The 22,184-nt window shown below is 40.2% G+C and overlaps 1 protein-coding gene across 3 annotated transcripts in view; it reads left to right on the top strand.

Moving 5' to 3' along the window:
- Positions 1-22,184, top strand: part of LOC122669365 (squamous cell carcinoma antigen recognized by T-cells 3) — a 67,152-nt gene that overhangs the window by 31,399 nt on the left and 13,569 nt on the right. For all 3 annotated transcript variants that reach the window (XM_043866117.1, XM_043866116.1, XM_043866118.1), the window contains exon 12: positions 451-525. In XM_043866117.1, coding sequence (XP_043722052.1) covers positions 451-525 — 75 coding nt within the window. The remainder of the gene's footprint in view (positions 1-450; positions 526-22,184) is intronic.

Genomic DNA, 22,184 nt, shown 5'->3' with positions numbered 1-22,184 from the left:
GCAGTTTATTTTCTTCCATGAAGGAAGCAGGCCTGTCCTGGATCTCGATTAGTGGTCCTCTCTCTCTTTCTCTCATTTAGGTTAAATGTGTGGGCCTCTCCCATCCTCCAAGAGTTCTTTGCTTTGCTGAATTGGTTATTGCTTGATTGAATCTTGTTTACTTGTATGTACCTATGGGATAGAAATGTGGTAATTTTATTTTATGGTGGTTTCTCATGAACTTTGTTGCTATACTCTTCGTACATTAAAAAATAACGGAATTCTGGAGTACAATTTAAATTTTTTTTGTTTTTCTAATCACATGAATTTTCAAGTGGACTGTTCTTAGAAATGTATGTTGTTTCAAGTCTCAGAACTGGCATATTTACTGTGAGGTTTGGTCTTCAATTACTGTGTAGTATATTGTGGATTGGATGGTACCTTCCTTTCCTAAAACACAGAATTATTCAGGACATATGCCATTCTTGGTTACGCTTTGAGCGGGAGTATGGTACTCTGGGAGATTTTGACCATGCTTTAAGGAAGGTATGCTTTCTTCCTCTGGACTCAATTTGATATAAGCTTTTCACATTTTGCATTTAAGGTTTCCCTTGCATGAGGCTGAATTTCTCTCATTGGTGATCTTTGATGTATGAGGGCTATTAGTGCTGTTCCATCTTACAGCAGAGACCGTGCTTCCAATGTAGGGTTGGCCCACTGTTAAGTAGGGTCCTTTTGTATGGTGGTCATGCTCTGTCATGTTAAAACTTGAACTTCCAATTGCAAAACAAATAACTAGAGTACAATAGCAGCATCAAAGGGCCTAAGCCCAACCTCAACTAGAAACTCCATAATAGGATAAGGCTTCAAATAGAGTTAACAGCTCTCATTCTTCAAGAGAAGGAAAAGTTCCCTTAGGTACTTGAAGCTGTAGCTTTTCTATTAAGGAATATATAGAGCCAAGGACCCTTTGAATGATAGTTAAACTTCACAACCATAAGCACAGAATCATCTTCCACATGAACATTTATCCACCCATCTGCCAGTGCAATTTGCGTTCCTTGAACGAATTCCTTGAACTCTGAAAAAATCCAGTATGCCTTTCAAACGGTACCTGGAAGCATCAACAGTATCTTGCTCTCATGATTTCTGAAAGCTGCTAGATCAGGGTTCCCAATTGAACTACCATCTATGTTATGCTTAATGAAGAGAGGTGGGGAATGGTCTACACATGTTGAATCTGTTCTTGAACAGCTTTGGCAGATGCCACCAGACCCCAATGCCTCACAAAATAATCAATAGTCATGCCCTGGAAAGCTTCTAGGTCGATCTCGTGGTTTTCAAAATGATTAGCTCACAAACTTCTTGATTGGATCTTCATGAACCACAAATCATCCTTTGATATTTGCAATGGCACTTCAAGGTACTCTTATTTAAGTGTGTGTATATATATACTAGTAAATATGCACGTGCATTTGCACGTGTAAGGTAATGAGACTTTCTCAAATTTGCAAAATAGTATGAGTACTTGACTCTTTTTCAATAAATATTGAAGCATATCATAAAACATTATGATATAGAAAAATGAGAGACAATTATAGTAGAAACAAATTCTAATAAATACACACTGAAGGAGCAGTGGTAGATAGCTTTGTAGTTTGTAGCGATTGATTTTGCACTCCTGGGAGACAGAAATGGCGATGGAGTTGACGCGAGACTAAAGCATTTAAAAGATTATCAAGATTTTGTATCCTTTGAAGACTACTTTCTTAAAATGGGCCAAGATATTTTAGCAGAAGAGAAATTAGCTAAATTAAAATTTAAAAAAAAATGGAAACTATGAATTGAAAGAGAAATATTTATATTTTAAGTCTTTCATAAATATTTTGAAATAATGTAAAATCAGAACCTTCACCATTTCCTTTTTGAACTGTTTATAGATTGGAATATTTATTGTTCTAATACGACATAGTTCTCTGATTGTTTCTAGATATTTTAACAATCAAAATTTCACAACACTCGACCTCATAAGGTCCAATAATGTTTCACCAAATTAGGAACTGAGTTTTATATACTTCTAAGAGAGAGAGAGAGTCAAGCTCTAAGAGTTTATGGGGGATAACATAGTACAACCCCTATATAACCAAGACAATATCCTAAAGAAAAATATGCAGTAAGAATTATAAAATAACCTTTACCAAAAAAAAAAAATTATAAAATAACAAAGAAACTATAGTCGAAATTAAACAAGTTAGATGGATACAATTCAGTAAAGTACTGGGTTCTCTACATCATGAAATACCACTTCCCATGACACTACCATTGAAGTTAAAATGAAAATATAGATGAGGGACTTGGTGGATTCGAACCACCATCCTCTTGGAATATGAAGTCAATTCTCACACCCCAAGTACTCTGCCAATTGAGCTAAAGACCCATATTTAATACTTGTAAAACCAAGAAAAGAAGAATGTTATTAACCAGCAAGATTGATTTGCAAAAAAAACCCCTACTTGCTTATTTTGCTACTATCCATGCCGCTACAACTAATCGAATAGAGTTTAAGAATTTTAACATATATCTTCTGAAGTCCACATACAATAAAAAATTCAAGCAACAAAGAATTTGAACCTGCAATTAGAAGATGGACACCCAAAGTATTCTTTCTGTACCTAAAAAAATAGTACTTTCTTTTAGATGTTGTTAATAAAAACTTAGTACGCAATATGACTCAAGTAGATAACTAACAGAGAGGAATATTCTACCAGGCCATGATCCTAGGGCAATGGAAAACATCAGTCTTCTTGCAAGTTGCAATGGTGAGGGTTTCATATTACAGAAGAAAAGATTGAAGCATAAAAGAGAAGATACTTAGAAATCTGTCATCTTGTGTCCATGCATGCATATTTGTACACATATATGTTGGCCAAGTGAGGAGAAATTTGGTACAACTTAAAGGCTTCAACTGGAAAGGGGAAGGCCTACAAGAACAAAAAACCAAAGTGGTGTAAAGTAATGAGAAAAGACATTCAGCTTAAATCAATATTCATCTATGTGATTTCTTCTTTATTCTGTTTATTGTTTTCTTGCATCGTGATTAGGTTTCAGGCTCTTCCATAAAGGCCCCAAAGTAATGCCACATCAGCCACTTTAAAAGAAAACTTGTCGGATTCTGATCCTTCATCTTAATAAAAATAAAATAAAAAAATTGGTGCAAAAGGTTGATCTGTCAGGAGAGGGATAATGCATTTGACAAGGTATCCATTGAAACTAAGGTTTATTACCAAGACATCTGAACAGTGTATAAAGTTAAGTGTTATGCTCCATGGACTGAAAAGTTGGCAACCCAATTTATCCTTGCTTGTGGAAGTTAATGCTTTACTCTGGCCATAAGGACTTGAAGCCAAAAGAAGCCAGTGTGTAGTTTATAAGGATTTTATTCCAGCCTCACACAAAACAACAGTAAGAAACACTACAGCACATACTTCTAGTAAAGGCTATATAACAAACAAAGCTCCAAGAACATATCAATAAAAATATTTATTGAAATATTGAAAAATAATTGCAACCAAATGAAATATGCAGTCTAATAATTGTGACTGGAAAGTTGTCGCTAACATATGGAATATCTAAGCAAAAGAAAGAAGGCCTAAAGCCTTAAACTCCAAATGGGCACTGCCATTCCAAACTACATCAGTTCCCAGCGGTAACTTTGTGCAATAGTCCAATACATGAGGCATAAACACAAATTAACTTTTCTCCCTCAAAGAAGGCCAAATACATGGACACAATGACACAGACAAGGACCTTAAACTCTACTCTTTCAAATAGAATTGACTTTTCTCCAATGCTTCAATTCTTGGATACAACACAACTGAAGAAATGCCCCCATTCTGAGAATGTAAGTTAATATAGTTACAGAAGTTGTATCAATTTATCCATTCCCATCTGAGAATGCCTTGCACATTGAACTATTCCAAAGGTGAACTATTCCAAAGGGCATATATATATTTTCAGTTGACTATTTTGCCTTTCTTTCTTATTTAAATAGCCCATCTTTTTCATTATCTTTTTTCTCTTTTCTTTTTAATTTCCCCAAATTACCAGTAATCTTTGTATTTACGTCAATTGAAATAAATCCAATTTAGGTCTGACCTGATTTCTCTATGCGATAGACACGCTCTCTTGCTCGCATCCTGTAAGTTGAGAGAGAGAGGGGGGGTTGGTGTACAAAATCAATGAAACACACAAAAACAACCAACACAAAGAAAAACACAACATCAGATCCATTTTCAAACAGGGGAAAAAAAACAAGAGAATAGTTTGAATTCAAAAGTGAGAGAGGGTACCTCATGAATCTGTCGTTGTGATAGCAGAGAGAACCATCTCCAAACAAATATTCAAATTGATACTGGTAAAAATTTATGCCCTATTATCAAAATATTTGTAGGGGAAAAATGAGGAACAAGAAATAGCTTAAAAAATACACTCCAATGCAAAAGGGAGAGAAAGGGTACCTCTATTGGTTTTTTTTTTTTAATAAGCAATTTTATTAGAGAAAGGGTACCTCATGAATCTGTTTTTAGAAGTGACAACAAAAATTAGAACCTATGTTTATGATTGTTATTTGAATACAAACAAAATCATAAAAACAAAAAGGGAAAAGCTCGTGAGAACCTTGACATGCTCCCTCATATCATGTACATACTTGTCCTGCTTCATACTCCATATCTGCGTCAAATTTACATTCCAGAAGAAGTCAAATTCTAGACCATGAAAATATTCCCCTTCAACAAATAGGAATATGAGGTGAGTGTTTGAGAAGGAACCAGAAGTCACCTTTACAGTGAAATCATAGGAGCAATAAGCCAACAATGCATTTAGATACTAAATTTGGCAGATCAAGGTGTGTGTGTGTTTATTACCAAGTAATTCCTCTTCTAGTATATATTCAAAGTCAAATGGTCATCAAAACCCAAAAGTGAGCTTACCTGATACACTCCATGCATTTGGTGGGTTGTATAGTTATAAAGAAATAGGGGTAAGCCTGGGGTTATTGCCCTAACAGAGTCCTTATATTTGTGGGGAAGTCCTGCAAAACAAAAAGGTGAAATTCAGTAACTCTGGTCTATCTTGGGGGGGGGGGGGGGAGAGGGAAACCTTTCCCTATGTTGTGATTAGTGCGAAACCTTTCCCTATGATGTGATTAGTGTGAAACCTTCCCCTATGATGTGATTAGTGTGAATTTTGTGGCATCTATTTTCTTTTCAAAGTTCTTAAACAAAACTGTTATTCCAAGACACTGTTCATATTGTTTTAAGTTTGTACCAAGTCCCAAGTCCTGAATTTGCTGCAGAAGTAATACATCACTCCGATCCCAAATTCTATCACATTTTGTGATTACTTGGAACAAAAGAAGCCAGGACTCCAGGATCTGGCTTTGGTGTAGAAGTTGTTCAATGGAACTTGAGATTTGAGTACTCACAATCTAACTGTTGGATGAAACCAAGTAAACTATGATTTGGAATCATGGTTTTAAAGGAGATTTTTGGGTCGAAAGGGCTGGTTATTGAACTAATTACAAGCTGATAGGTTCTGGCAAACTATGAATTGCCAAAGCCAAACTTGGTGCATATCTTCGGTGTACTTATCAGTATAAGATACATTTTTAATCATGCTGAAGGCTAATTATAGCAGAGACAGAAAAGAGAATGAGAAGGGAATCACCAAAGAGTTGGCGGCGGAGATCGTCCTGCATAGTCTCATTGTTGCAAACGAAAATGTAACCGCCTAGGACTTCAGTCCTTGGCAGTGTTTCTGCAGGCGGCAGGGTCTTATGCCATCTATCAGGTTGATAAACCACCTGATTGCATCGTCCGTAGAACACATGGGGCTTAGCCAAAGGAGGATGATAGTATGTCTCTGAGTTGTTTGAAAATATATCTGTGGAGCAGCTACTCTGTATTTGATCATTGTTACTTCTGAACTGATTTTCAAGAACAAGCCTCGATGTAGCTGCAGTCCTCCATGTTTGGTCATCAGCTGGAAGAAAATCCAAATAATAGAGCTAAACTCTTCATAGAAGACAAGAACGAAGACAATTAATAGAAGACAATCAGAGTGAGAACGATGAGATGTCGTGGACATAGCGGAAGCATCAGCCTTTTCCAAAAGAACCAGAACCTTTAATGAACTCACAGATTATAACTAAGAATACTGTAATAAAGACAAAAAAGACCAGAGACGAAAATAATATGAAACTACTTAGGAGCTGTACTGGAGCAGCAAAGCCTGGAGAGAGAGAGCAAGGGAGGTGAGGAACTCGTGTTGGAGAAGGAGAGTACGTGCCCTGCCACTACATTTCTACTAATTCCTTTGTTCTCTATCCATTTAGCTATTTGCTCATATACTCCTCTCTCCTAGATCATGATTGTCTGTTACTCAATGCCTCCACCAAAATCAAGGTTGTAATGATCATCTGTGTGACCACATTAAACTTTAGGATTTGGGTTAGGGGTTATGGACTATGGAGGGGAGTTGATAACAATATTCTTGAATCTTTACACAAAGAACTCCAAAACTCATAAGCTGTGTGGATCTTAAAGGAGATTGCTTAATTTCAGGTGAGGATGTCTGGCCTGTAGCTGCACTCACATCTGAGTCATTTAATTAAGAATTTTTCCAGTTTTTTCACCCACTGGGTTAAACCCAATGCCAGACGTTTCATTTAATGACATTACCAGGCTTACAGCCCAATAGGAATGTACCATATTTGCTGAAAAGGGCTGAGCATTACTGTAGTCAAGAACTTTGAAATTTGGCTACTTATGGAAAACAACATAACCAAAATAAATAGCAAAACTGATGGAAATCCAAGACAGGAAAGCCCAAAAACAGGGCTAGACCCATTTGAGAAACAATATGAATGCAGGGACATAAAATGAAGCTAGTTGAATGTGAAGGATCTCATTCAAAAATGCTTTAAAGGTGGAAAGAAATGGAGTTCGGATGACAGCAAAATGCTTATCATCCTTTACCTCTAAAACCATTCTTGCTTTTCCTCAAAAAGAGATTTTAGAATTGTTTATGAGTTGGAAAGAAATGGTTTGGCTACATGAGACAAAGAGAAGTATTACCCTATCCCCCAATCCTGCCAAAAAGATAAAAAAGAAGAAGAAATATTCCTATCTAACATATACTAATATATCCATAATAGAAATCCTAATCTGATGGTGTCGAGAACCATGCTAAAGATGGTTGCATGACTACTAAAATGTTCCTAAGACCAAAAGAAACTCAACTAAAATTACCTTGGCGGGTGGGAGACACTGTATTGCAAAGAGGGGGAAGAGTGAATGAGTAGAAATCAGAATGGGCAAGCTAGAAGTGCATGTGGGGAAGGCTGGAAAGCAATCAACTCAAACACTACATGTGGCAGTGAAGATGCTTCAGCCAGGAAAGAAAGTGTGACTCAACGGTAGCACTTGAAATCTAGTCGAGATCATGATTGTCATCCACAGAACAAAGAAAACAGAGAAATAACAAGAAGTCTGGAGTTTCTTACCTGAAAGAGAAGCCGGTCTGTTGTATTTGCGAATAGAGCAGCTTCAAGATATGATTGTGGGAGCACCGATGCGATGACCGGATCAAAGTCAGCAACAAATTAGGTGAGATTTATTACAGGCCAGGGATAAAATTACAAATCAAAAACCAAAAAAGATGTAGGGAAATCACTAAATCCCCCCCTCCCTAAAAAAAAATTTGTTTCAATTCTTGTGCAACTGCACTAAACCAACAGAAAAGGTCCGAGAAGATTACCAAACCCTTGATTTGCACTACTCTGAGAGGCAAAGCGACCTCCTCTGAAGTCGTAACCTGAAGGAAAGACCAAGCCATGGCTGCACAAAACAATCAAAAGGTCTATTCAGTTAAAAAAAAATCACAAAGTATTGAGGAATTAGTCACAGAGATAAAGAAGAAGAAGAAGAAAGAGCCTCAAATGAAGTGTTCCGAGTTACGACCACTGCAAATGGCCGCTGTAACCGTTTGACTAAAGGAGATGGAGACGAAGAAGAAGGAGAGGAATAGAAATAGTCCGCCTCTGCAATCACCAATGAATTAATTTAAAAAAAAAATAGAGAACAAAGAGTGAGAAACCAACAAATGAATTCATGGAGTTTTCATCCATTAAACAAAACTGGCAAAGAGGGTAACAACTATAAAAAAAGATATCACAATGCAAAACTGAGCATAGAGAATCGCTGGTCAGATTAAGAAATTAGTCACAGAGATAAAAGGGTCCGGATGCAGACGATTAGCAATGTCGACAAAGAGTTCAAATTCGAAATTGCAACGATTGGATTTGGAGAGGCTGCAAACTTCAAGTTTCGATGAGGATTGTGGATGATGAGAGAAAAGAGAGAGGTTTGTTTCGTTTGAGCGTGAGAGGACTGAAATTGGGAGATTGGAGAGGGAGAGGGAAATAGAAGGTCACACAATTAGATAGTTTTGATTAGAGAGTATTTTTTTTTTTTGGGGGTAAGAATGGGATTCGACAGATTTACTGTCATAAAAAACGATTTTAAGAATTAAGAAAAAAAAAAAGAAAAAAAGCTAAGGGTACCAATTTTAAGAAAGAATATAATAACAAAAGACGGGAGAAAGAATGAGAAAAAGATGGAATTATAGATAAGAATGAAGGGTAGAATAGGTAACTGAAAGATTTGCCACAACGTGCTTTTATATAATAGTATGATATATATATATATATATATATATATGTAGGAAATATTATAATTAAAAAAATCTCTTAAATTGGTATTATGGTTTCGTAACTTCAGTAGATAGTGTAGAAACTGAAACCTATTTACGATGCAGAAAACACAAAGTAACAGAAAGAAAAACAATCAAGCAAGTTACAAGTTCTCTTCCTCTTCTGTCTCTGCTTACAAAGAATTTCCCATAACCCTAATAACCCCTATTGCGAACAATTTAAAGGGAAAACAAAGAGATACAACCCAAACCACAGAATACAAGACATCAACCCTAAACAGATAGTGTATCGCATATGGATTCTGCTCCACCAATCAACTCTATTTATGGTCATGTTAGCTTTCAAGCTTAGGCTTTTCTAATCTTTTCACTGTTCTTCCCAGTCACTTCTAGACTTCCCTTGGTCTTTGAGTCCCTCTAATTGTATCATCTCACTCAATAGTCTCCGTTGCAAATGTCCATACCATATTGGATGTCGCTCGTTCAACTTATCTTCTACTTAAGCCACTCCTAGATCACATGCACTTAGAATAATAGAACCATGTTTTTACATGGTATAATATATTTTATCATATAATATGTCAAAGGATGATTTCATTTACATTGCCCCGTTGTGATAATCTTATCATAGCAATCCACTCTTTTAGGCTATGTGGTAGGATGGTGTTGCAATTCTGACTGTTGGATAGACAAATCTAGGTTTGGATTAGCCACGTTTCAAATTTCAGACTCAAATTCAATCGAATGCTCCCTTGTGTGTCCATGCATTGCACCTTCCTGGAGTCCCTAGATTTTTGAAGTTCTATTTTGCCACTTGGTGATATCCACTTGGACTGAGACAGTCTCCTTCTTCTCTTCCCTCTTCAATCCCCCCTTCCCCCCCCCCTCCCCCCTTCCATCGAATCTCATCAATAAATTTGTCCCCCTCATCATGACAAACTTTCTTCTGTCCATCCCCTTTGATGATGAAATCTCCAAGGCAATCCTTTCCCATAAATCCAACAAAGCCCTGGGTCCTGATGGATTCAGTATGGGCTTCTTCCTAAGTTGCTGGGACTCAATCAAAGGAGACCTCTTCAAAGCTATCCGTAGCTTCTTTTTTAAACCCATCCAACTTGCCCAGTTCAATCAGACCTTCCTTTGTTTCATCCCTAAAAAAGGAGCCTCCTCCTTGTTTGACTTCAGACCTATCTCCCTTTGCAATCTTCTCTATAAGTTCGTTGCAAAGATCCTTGCAAATAGAATTCAGCTTGTCATCCCTTCCCTTGTCAGCCCCAATCAATCTGCCTTCATCTCTGGTAGAAGTATTACGGATAATATTATCCTTTGCTCCGAGATTGTGCGTGGGTTTGATCGAAAATCTCACTCTCCCTCGACCCTCATGAAATTTGACCTTCACAAAGCTTTTGACTCCCTCCGCTAGGACTTCATCTGCGATGTGCTCTCTCAAATGGGTTTTCCCCCCGCCTTCGTCCGTTGGATTTTTGCATGCATTTCCTCCCCTTCTCTCTCTGTTCTGGTTAATGGATCCTCCGCCGGGTTCTTCCATTCCAAAGTGGGTATCCGCCAAGGCTGCCCCCTTTCCTCCTTTCTCTTCTCCCTGGCCTTGGAAGACCTTTCTAGAAGTCTCCAATCCAAAACGGATCTCCACCTTATCTCCCCTATCCCCAAATGCTAGCACCTCAATCTTACCTACCTGGCTTTTGCTGATGATCTGATGATCTTCTCCCTTCCTCTATCTCGGCCATCATGTCCTCTCTCCTCCTCTTTGAGGATCTCTTTGGTCTCCGTATCAACCTCCTCAAATCCAAAACCGTTCTAGCAAATATCCCTGAGTCTGACAGAGATGCCCTCCTGCTTCTAACTGACTTCTCCATCGGAGTCCTCCCTGTCAAGTACCTGGGCATTCCCCTCATCCCTGCTAGGCTTTCCAACCATCATTGCTCCCCCATGCTTGACAATATCCGTAATCGGCTCTAGCTTTGGAAAGGCAAACTCCTTTCCTATGTTGGCAGGCTCGAATGCATCAGATCGGTTCTCCAATCATCTTACATTTACTAGTGTGGTATCTTTGGTATCCCCAAAGCAACTATCAAGGCTATGGAAAACCTGTTCTGTGCCTTCCTCTTGAAAGGAAAAGAAGCCTCCAAATTTCTGCATCCAATTAGTTGGAAATCCATTTGCCTCCCCAAGGTTAAAGGAGGCTTGGGAATTCGCCGCATCTGCGATTCCAATATTGTTGGAATACTGAAGCTCTTTTGGAAAATCTCCTCTAGGCATGACTCCATCTAGGTCAACTGGGTCTACTCCCATTTTCTAAAAAACAATTCCATCTGGATAGTTCCCATCCACCTCTCTTTGGCTTGATCCCTGGCACCCTCTTGGAGTTCTCTACAACGCCATTGGAGCTAGATCGATCTATTCTTCCTGCATTTCCGGATCTGCTCCCCTTTATACCATCATCTCTCTTGGCTCTTGGTCTCCCCCATATCCCTATCCTCTCTCAGATCTGACCATCCCTCCCCCCCTCCCCCCTGCTCTTGCGGATAAGGTTATTTGGCTCTTCTCCCCCAACGGCCGTTTTAGCTTTAGTTCAGCCTGGAACTTTATCCGTAACCCAAGCCCTTCTGTCCCTTGGCACAAACTAGTCTGGATCAAAGGCCTCATCCCCAGCCATAGCTTCACGGTCTGGAGATCGCCTAACATTTGCCTCCCAACCCAAGCCTCCTTCACTGAAATATCCCCGTCTCCTCCTCCTGCATTTTCTATTGGAATGGTTCTGAGGACACTGCCCACCTTTTCTTTGCTTGCCCCTTTTCATCCACCATTTGGAACAAAGCCCTCTTGTCCATTTGGACCCGCTGCAGGAGACATTTCCCCTTTGATAGAGAATGGCGCTGGATGGACAAGCCTTCAAAGGCAACTCCCTCTGTGACACCGTAGGAAAGCTTGTTTTTGGCTCTGCTATTCATCACATTTGGATGGAGAGGAACCTTAAGAGATGAACTTGCAAATCTTGCTCCTTCGACTTGATTTGGAAGGCCAAGTTACTTGGGGCTTAGATGTCCCCATAGATCCATTATTAACACCCCAAGGAACAGGCATATTGTTGTTACTTGGGGCTTAGATAGTTCCCTTTTGCAGCCTCCTCCCTCTGTAAGGATGGCTTGATTTTCTGTTTCTTTTCTCCCCCCCCCTTTTCTTTTCCTCCTGCCCCCTCCTGGGGTATGGTAATATATTTATTCACCAAAAAAAAAGATATCCACTTGGACTGAAACTTGACATGTAGGCAGGGGACCGTGGGGTCTATTCATTAAATTTGGGCCCTATCTGATCTGCCACATGCAGATTTGGGCCATTTGGATAAGTTTATCTAAACGGATCGTTTAGGGAACATTTGCCTTTGTGTCAATTATCTATTTTTAGTAATCATGTGAGAAAATACTGATTCGCTAATAGAAAGAAATGAAAAAGCCCAATAAGTTGCATTCTACTATTTCTACATCTTTCATAGCTACTTGCATACTTTTTTGAAAACGAATAATTTTTTTGCCATTTTGGTGCTTTTAAATTTGTTTTATTAGAAGCATAATGAAAAATTATTTTTTGGTTTGAAGTTCAAGGCTTTGTTTCTCATAAAAATATTTTAAATGCTCTTGTTGATGATGTTTGAGAGTAGAATGCAATGAGAGAGCCTTTTATACCTTCTGGGGGGGGGGGGGGGAGACAAGGTTTCCTAGCAATTTCACATATTTCAACGTTTATCATCTTGAAATGGCTCAAAAAGTTGTATTTAACCTTTTGGAATGCATCATTTCCGTAAAAAACCTAAGGAGTTGGACAACTTTAAACTTTGGCATGCGGGAGATCAAAGTAATAGAAGTGGAATTGGCATTGTTGTGGATAAAGATCTGAAGAATGATGTGGTGTATGTTAAAAGATTTGGAGATTGGATTATATCCATCAGGTTTGTGTTGGAGAAAGAGGTTGTCAATATAATTAGTGCTTATGTACCCCAAGTAGAATTGGATGAAAGTAGTAAGTTACAATTTTGCGAACACAATGTGGGGAGAGATTGTAGAGGCTAAGAAGGCTTTCATGGAGGTTATGGTTTTAGAGAGACAAATGAGGAGGGGATCTCAATTTTAGATATTGTTGTGGCTTATGATTTATCCATTGTGAACACTTACTTTGAAAAGAGAGAGGAACATCTAGTTACCTTCAAAAGTGGGCATCATAGCAGGCAAATAAATTTCTGCCTAACTAGAAGGTCTTATAGATTGTTTTGTTACTTGTTAGGACTGTAAGGTTATACCTGGGGAGAGCCTGACCACTCAGCATAGATTGATGGTCATGGATATATGCCTCATATCACAAAATCGTAAGCTTGGGGAGCCTACTTTCCCTAAGATAAGGTGGTGGATTTTAAAAGGAGATTCCTTAAATTCTTTTACTGATAAAGTGATCTAACAAGAAAAGTGGGATTTTGAGAGAGACACTACTACGATGTTGAACCATGGTTTGAAAACTCGGCAAAATTTCAGCGAAATTTTGAAAATTTTGGTAATTTCGAATGAGCCAAGACAAAACGCCATATGAAATAGTAGATTGTATTTGCTTTGACCTAAATTTTTGAAATTTCGGTACTGTTTGTGCCATCTCGCCGAAATGACACAAACCCTTATATAAGAAATTTTGAAAATTTCAGTAGTTTTGAATGAGCCGAGACAAAACACCATATGAAACAGTAGATTGTATTTGTTTCAATATAAATTTTCAAAATTCCAGCGAAATTTTGGTATTGTTTGTACCATCTTGCCGAAATGTCACAAACCCTTATATAAATTTGGATGCTTTTGCGAGTTAAGGTTGAACATCGACCAGAACTCGGTGGTTTTGTTAGTTTCAACCTGGATAAGGGGAGAAGTGCTGAAAATTTGGTTTTTTTGCCACATCACCACTCCATAGTATTGGAATACACTGCTGGGGATTGCCACATCATTCCAAAGAGATTAGTTGCTGCATATTGGGCAAGGTTTGGCTACATTCAACTATTTCAGGTAAACTAACTTTCCCAAAAATTAATTTTTTTTAAAAAAATATGATAAATACTTGTTGTATGGGGGTGGATTTGTTATATGTTAGACAACAAAGGCCGATCTACAACCACACGGTGCCGATTTTTTTTCTTTCTTTTGTTTATGTAGATATTTATTTATTTTTCTGGTAAAAAATATTGATTTTTCTACAACAAAAATGTCAAAAAATTAGGGTTGATATAAACTGGATGGGGCTCAATTATATATATGTTAATTACCATTGGCCGTTCTACGGCCTCACGGAGTCTGAATTTATTTTCTGCTGGTAAATAATTATTTTTAATTTTCAAAATATTTAAAAAATCCAAGAAATTAAAGAAAAATAAGGGAAAACATTCCCCTTTTTTTTTTTTTTAGAAAAATTAAATAAATTTATGTTGCTGATTTTAGCGTGTTTTGAAGCGCATATGAGGCTTCAAATGCTGTACCATATTTGGTTTTCTTGTATTAGACCACTATTTTATTAAAGAAAATTCTGAAAATTATTTTTGATTATGACAAAAAAAAGTATAAGGGTTAGGGGAAAAATAATAAGTGTCTGCATAGTTTTTTTAGTGATTCTCAGTTTGATGTTTCTAAGTTAATAATGCTTCGTTTTTTTAATGCAACAGTAAGGAGGTGAGATAACAAGTGAAAGGGAAGGCGATGAGGGAGGCGATAGGGGAAGAGACATGGGAGGAAACATGGGAGAGACATCATGCTGCGTGGTACTCCAGTTGATGGTGAATAAAAAAGTCGAATGTAACTACTGTCACAAGAGGATTATGTCAGGTGGGGCCACAAGACTGAAACAACATTTGGTTGGGAATGACTCAAATGTGGCTTCATGCCCCATGGTACCTATGGATATTGCTAGGGCCATAGATGAACACATGAGGGGAGGGAATAGGAGGAAGGCAGAAAAGGAGAAAGCGAGGATAACATTTGAGGAGGTAGTTCATGCAACCCGCCCAGTACATGGGGATTATGATAGTAGTGATGACAGTGGTAACCCTATGTATTTGTCTAATAATGTGCAGACATAGGCAAAGGCTAGAGATTTTTGGCAGGCACAGGCGAGGAATAGAGCCATCTTCTAGGAGGAGAAGGGTAGATACAGAGACACTAGGGGAGGAGTTGGTCCATCTAGGGCAAGTGGTAGTGTTAGTGGTAGTGGAGGAGCTGGTCCATCTAGTAGGCAACTTATATTTCCCTTCAGAAGATCACAGAGTAGTAGGGTGGCTCCACCTCCACGTCTAGTGGTCCCACCACGAGTGGCCCCTACTACAGTAGGATCTCGACATCTACAGGAAAAAAGGAAACAAGCAACGTAAACTGAAGTGGATGTGGGGTAGTGTGAGGGGATGGCTACCGAGGTTGTGTCTAAGTGGTTGTTATTCCAAAACATCCTTGCAAACGCCCTACGAGGCCTTATAACCTGACGATGCTAGATGCAGTTGCTAAGGCTGACCCAGGTGTCAAGGGATACACCGCATACGATGTGATTTATAAGTATTTGCCTCAGCTGAAAAAGGAGCTTCAGCAGTATATAGATGAATTGAAGGGGATGTGGTTGTAGAGAACTTTGTCCAGATTGTGACGGATAACGGAAACATCTTTCAGAAGGCCAGTCAAAAGTTGATGCATAATAGTAAGTAAAGGCTCTTCTGGACCCTTGTGCAGCCCATTGCATTGACTTGATGTTGAAGGACATGGGGAAGGTAAAATTGGTGCTGAGTGTTGCTGAGAGAGCCAGACATGTGAATACCGTTGTCTACAACCATGGGTTTGCACTGAACCTTTGGAGGGAGAAGTGTGCAAGAGACTTGGTCAGGCCCGGAATCACCAGATTTGCTACAAACTATATTGCAGTAAAGAGCTGTGAGGCGAAGAAGGCTGGACTCAGAACTATGTTTGCATTTGAGGAGTTGTTTGGGTGGAGGGAGTGAGTCCCCCTGTGGTAGGGCAGCACAGGCAACCATTGCATCTGAGGAGTTTTGGGTCCAGTTGAGTAAGGTGGTGCAAATTTTAGGCCTAATTGTCTCAGTCCTGAGGATAGTGGACTCTGCTTTCAAGCGCACCATGCCACAATTGTACATTTTATAATTTATAGAATATGTAATACTAGACATTATCTATATGCAATTATTAGACTTGGGATGAATCTGGAACTTATAGAAGCTGTCAAGGAAGTGGTTGCATAGTTGAAGCCAAATAGTAAACTATAGTCTGTTTACAACAATGAGGTGAGTCTAGTTCTTTATGAATATAATAAATTGTTGGATTGGAGAGAATAGGACTTGTGTCAATATGACACTGGTCCTCTTTATTTATAATATCAAGAATAGGGTTACAATCAATACAAAATATGGAAACTACCAAAAATACCCTTCTTACCTATTTACAACACTCTCCCCCTCAAGTGGGTGCATAAATATCATGCATGCCCAACTTGCACACAATAGGACAAAAAACCTTACTAGCCAAACCCTTTGTAAACACATCAGCCAACTGATCTGCTAATTTGACAAAGGGAGTACTAATCAGTCCTAGCTCTAATTTTTCCTTAATAAAGTGTCGATCGATCTCCACATGCTTCGTTCAGTTATGCTGGACAGGGTTGTGGGCTATGCTAATGGCAGACTTGTTGTCACAGTAAAGCATCATAGGTAGTTGGACCGGAACAGTCAAGTCTTGTAAAAGACTTTTAATCCACAACAGTTTGCAAATGCCATGAGACATGACACGAAACTCTGCTTCAGCACTTTATCGTTAACCACAACTTTTTTTTTGCTACGCCAAGTTACTAAGTTACCTCCAACCAAAGTGCAATACCCAGAGATGGACCGTCTGTCATCAGGAGAACTAGCCCAATCTGAATCAGTAAAAACCTCGATCCGAAGATGATCATGTGGAGAGAAAAGTATACCCTTTCCTGGTGCTGCCTTCAAGTAGCGGAGTATCCGAATGGCTGCTTCCTAGTGTGAGGTGTATGGATCATGCATAAATTGGCTGACCATACTAACAGCAAAAGTAATGTCCGGACGTGTATCAGTGTATGAGACAGATAAATCAGCTTGCCCACCAAACGTTGATACCGACCTTTGTCTACTGGCTCACCTGTTTGACTAGACAGACGAGCGTTTGGTTCTACAGGAGTATCGGCTGGCTTACATCCCATCATACCTGTCTCAGTTAAGATGTCTAAGGTGTATTTCCGCTGAGAGAGAAACATACCCTTTGTAGACCGGGCCACCTCAATGCTAAGAAGATAGCGCATCTGTCCCAAGTCTTTAATCTTAAATTCTCGGCCAAGATACACCTTGAGGTGAGTTATTTCTTCAATATCGTCCCCAGTTACCACTATGTCGTCAACATAGACAATTAAGACTGCTATCTTGGTCCCCGTGCGCTTGATAAAGAGAGTGTGATCTGCGTTGCTTTGAGAATAACCAAACGAGATCATAGCACCATGAAAACAGCCAAACCAGGCTCGAGGAGACTGTTTCAGCCCGTATAACGCACGCTAGAGCTTACATACCTTGCCCTCGGTCTCTGAACTAGCAAACCCAGGCGGAATATCTAGATACACCTCTTCTTCGAGCTTCCCTTGTAGGAAGGCGTTCTTCACATCAAGTTGCTGCAAGGTCCACCTAAGATTGACTGCACATGAAAGGATGACTCGAATGGTGTTCATCTTTGCAACCGGTGCGAATGTCTCCTGATATGAGATAGCCAATTCAAAGGTAGGAGGGCTTCTTCCCTCGAGAAGGGGTTGGCATGGTCTCGGGCTGGAGAGCAAAGAATCAACCAGAGGAAGAGATATGGTTCCGGTCTAGGCGTCAGCGGAGGTGGGAACTCTGTGAGCAGCTACCCGACGTCCTAGATAGCCTAAGAAGAGGCGCGCGCGCTTACGGCTGAGGACGAGCATTGACCCACTCATTGGTAATGCAGGCAAGCTCGCTTCGAAAACTTGTCTGAATCGAGAATTGCAACTCCATTTCTGGAACTGCATCTTAAGTTAAGCCCAAAAAAACAAGCCAAGTACTCGGAAAGGATCACATGAGCCAAGACCATATGTCTGTGTAAATCCTCTAGCAACCAGCCTCGCCTTGTAGCGATCGACAGATCCATCAGCATTGTGCTTGACAACAAATACCCACTTACAACTCACAGTCCTCTTGTTAGGAGGAAGAGTCACCAAATCCCATGTACTGTTCTTCTTCAAGGCCTGCATTTCTTCCACCATTGCTGCCTTCCACCTTGGATCTCTGAGAGCCTCCTACCAATTCTGAGGAATGGAAACAGAAGACAAGGACGATACAAGGCACGAAAATGTGGAGATAGACACCCATGCGAAACCGCCTTGGAAATGGGATGTTGTGTACAGGTTCTAGTCCCCTTAAGGAGGGCAATGGGAAGATCAAGAGATGGATCAGGTAAAGGGGAATCTAATGATATGAACTCAGGGGAAGGATGGTCATTACCTGATGGAGCTGAATCTAAGATCTGATCTGATGTAGGAGTCGGTTGGCTAGGTAGAGTTGATGCAGCTGTGGTAGGCTCTATTTGCTTTTCACGAGGTCGCCGATGATAAACAATGTCATAAGGGATAACAACAGGAGCAACAGGCTGAGAGGTATCTTGAACTATATCGGTAGCAGCTGAATCATCCAAGGGCCCCCTTGAATAGGAGCACATCATCAGTGAAAAACAAGGTCCCCCCTTGATGAGATGCCGAAGAGAAGTAGGGAACAGCCTCATTAAAAACTACATCCATGTTGACATACATCCGCCGTGTGGGGGGGGCCCCACAAAGATGCACTTCAATCCACGAGGTTCTAACTTCCCAGGGTGTTGATGGTTGCGGGCAAAGCAGAGATGGCCAAACACTTTAGGTGGAACCGTGAAGCTAGTAGAGCCCTGGAGAGCCTGGATAGGCGATACAAAGTCTAGAATGTAACTAGGCATCCGATTGATCAGATAGGCTACAGTAAGGACTGCCTCACCCCAGTAAGAAGTAGGCACATGCATCTCAAAAAGCATGGAGCGAGCAACTTCAAGGAAATGTGATTCTTCCGTTCTGCCACACCGTTCTGAGCGGGTGTGTCAACACAGCTGGTTTGGTGTAAAATACCATGGGTGTCAAGATATTGACGAAATGCGTCATCTAAATATTCCAACCCATTATCACTACGAAGAACTTGGATAGTGGCCTGGAATTGTGTGCGAACCATGCTGTGAAAGGACTGAAAACAGTGAAACAATTCACTCTTGTGACGCATCAAGTACAGCCAGGTAACTCGAGTATGACAATCAATAAAGGATACAAACCATCTAAAACCAGATAAAGAATTACATCATGCTGGACCCCATACATCAGTGTGGATTAACATAAATGGTGAAGTACTTCGTTTATTGGAATTAGAATATGAAACCCGAGTTTGTTTGGCTAAAATGCATGCCTCACAAAACAAATCCTTGGAATTACAACCAGAAAATAAAGAAGGATTAGACCTAACTAAGGTCCCCACAGGCGGGTGACCCAATCGTTTATGCCAAAGTAAAAGGGAAGACGAATCCAAAGAAGCTGGAGTTGCTGATTTTGTCAAGTGAGCTAGATTGGTTGGGGAAGCTTCCTCATCAAGCAAATAGAGATCACCATGAGCTCTACCAGAGCCAATCGTTTCTCCTGTCACCATATCTTGAAACAAACAATAAGAGGAAAAAAATATCACTTTGCAATTCAGGTCAGAAGTAAGGCGATGAATGGAAAGTAGGTTTGTAGAGAACTCAGGAACATGCAAGACATGATGTAAGGTTAAAGTAGGAGTACAAACAATGGAACCTTGTCCATAATCAAAAGAGAATGTTCCATTGGCAATGCGAACCTTGTCTTTACCAGAACAAGGAGAGTAACGAGAAAAAAAACTGGAATCACCAGTCATGTGATCTGAAGCCCCTGAGTCAATAATCCAGGGACGAGGGGCAGCAGAGGCACAACCAGCGAAAGCTATACCTGATATGGCAGAAGAACCTGATTGTACCGAAGTAGAACAGGAGGCAGCAGCGGGATTGGCCATGGCAGGAGAGTCTAACTTGGTGACCAACTGGCGGAGTAACATGGTGACTTCATCAGGCATAGGAGAGGAAGCAGCAACAGGGGTAGGCACGACAAGTGCAGCATTATCAGCAGCCTCTGAAAGATTTGCAAAAGACTTGCGGTTTTGGTTCTTACCACGGCCCTTGATAGAGCCCTCAGCTCGACAGCCATGAAGCTTCCAACAGTTTTCCTTGTTATGCCAGGGTTTTCCACAATAATCACACTTAAAAGGTTGTCTGTCAGAAGTAGCACGATCAGTGATTTTATTAGTACCACCCTGAGATGGTATAGTAATGCTGGAAGCTAAGGCTGATCGCTCTGGAGCGGGAAGCGCAGAAGGAGGAAGAAAGGCGGATCTGCGGGTGTCTTCAAGCTGAATCAGGGAATATGATTGTTCCAAAGTGGGAAACGGATCACGACTGAGAATCTGAGAATGAAACTAATCATATACCACATTCAGACCAGCCATAAAATCGTAAACATGGAATTTTTCGTTCCGTTTCTTGAAAGCAGTAACATCCGCAGCCGTAGAGCATTGAAAACCATCATAATAATCCAAATCCTGCCAGAGAGAACGCAGCTCAGAGAAATACTGAGATAATGTGAGGGTACCCTGCTTAGTCTCACGCAGTTTCTTCCTTAACTCATAGACCTGTGCATCGTTCCCAACTTGGGAGTATGTTTCCTGGGCAGCCTTCCAAATCTTGGCTGCAGTATCCAATGGCATATATTCTCTGGCAATCTGAGGTTGCATGCTGTTGAAGAGAAAAGACATAACAAGAGAATTGGCTGAACTCCATCGTTCTTGTTCAGATTCAGCCGTGGGCTTTGGCTTAGCACCAGTAAGATAGCCATAGTACCCATGAGAGTCAACAGAGACAAAGACAGATCTAGACCACATCAAGTAATTCCCCCCCCCCCATCAAGTTTAACAGCACAGGGAGGGAAGGTTGGGTATGAGCGGCTACCATCATCTGCAGAAGAACCACTAGATGCCTCCAAACCAGTCATCTCTGATTGGATAAAGGAGTTCTGGAAAAAATCTAAGGAATCTATGGTGTAAAGATAAACGATACAGCCAGAGAAAAAGAAATTCGATTTCGGAGAGAGAGATGAGAAATCGAGAAGCACCAGGAAATATTGTAATCCATGAAAAAAATCGATACCAGGGAATGCTTGGACAAAAAAGATAACCAGAAGGGGATGTCAGACCAAATAAAAATCGAAATTAGGCTGGAACCTAAGAATCGATCGGAAGAAAAAAATTTTGATCTTAAAAAAAACCCGTAAAATCGAAGGAATGAAGATGTCTGAAACCCAAAAAAAAATCTAAAAAATTGGATGAAGCCCTTCAAATCATTAGTTTAATGAAGGGAACCAAAAAAGCAAGGGCAAACAAAGGCCCTCGGTGGCTTAGAAGATCGCCATCGAGGAAGCGGAAGTGGTGGGTGGCGGTGGCGCTAGATGTGGAGAAGGGAGAAAACGGTGATCTCTAGGTGGAAGTGGAGTGGTGGCACTAGGTGGAAAAAATCGAGAAAGGGAGAGTAAAAAAAATGATGGGAAATTTTTTTTTTTCAGTACCCTAGATCGATTCTTGCTCTAATGCCATGTTGGATTGGAGTGAATAGGACTTGTGTCAATATGACACTGGTCCTCTTTATTTATAATATCAGGAATAGGGTTACAATGAATACAAAATATAGAAACTACCCAAAATACCCTTATTCCCTATTTACAACATAAGTAATTACTCTTGATGGGTTCTAACAAATACAATTTTCCAACTGGGTATAGATTAAAAGTTTCAGGGATGAATCGGGGAGTTTTGGAACCCCCGTCGCAGAGGCTGGCCGAAATGCTTCTGATGTTGGTAAGCAAGGTCTGCAGAAAATTTGAGGATAGCAATTAAGGTCCTATCCTAGACATGTTCCACCTTTGGCTGTGAGCAAAACTGGAGTACGTTTTCGCTCATCCGGTCAAAGAGGCGCAATTGATTAGGTTTAGAACATCTCGCTAATTTAATGTATGTGTACTATAATATGATGCTGAAGATACAGCACATACGTATGGGTATGGAGAATGACACTAACCATATCGAGCTTGGTGACGTTTTTTAGACCGAGTACCATTAAGGGATAGAGGTGAGCTGGTGATGGATCAGGCTGGGGGGTAGGCCTGACTCCATATAGCCAGTGAGATGGGTGTTGATTTGGATGTGTACATGGCTACAGAGGGTCTGATGCACTCATAGA

Source organism: Telopea speciosissima, chromosome 7, assembly GCF_018873765.1.
Source record: "Telopea speciosissima isolate NSW1024214 ecotype Mountain lineage chromosome 7, Tspe_v1, whole genome shotgun sequence".
NCBI lineage: Eukaryota > Viridiplantae > Streptophyta > Magnoliopsida > Proteales > Proteaceae > Telopea > Telopea speciosissima.
Note: the sequence above shows the minus strand (reverse complement) of the source record. Positions and strands in the feature narration are given on the sequence as shown.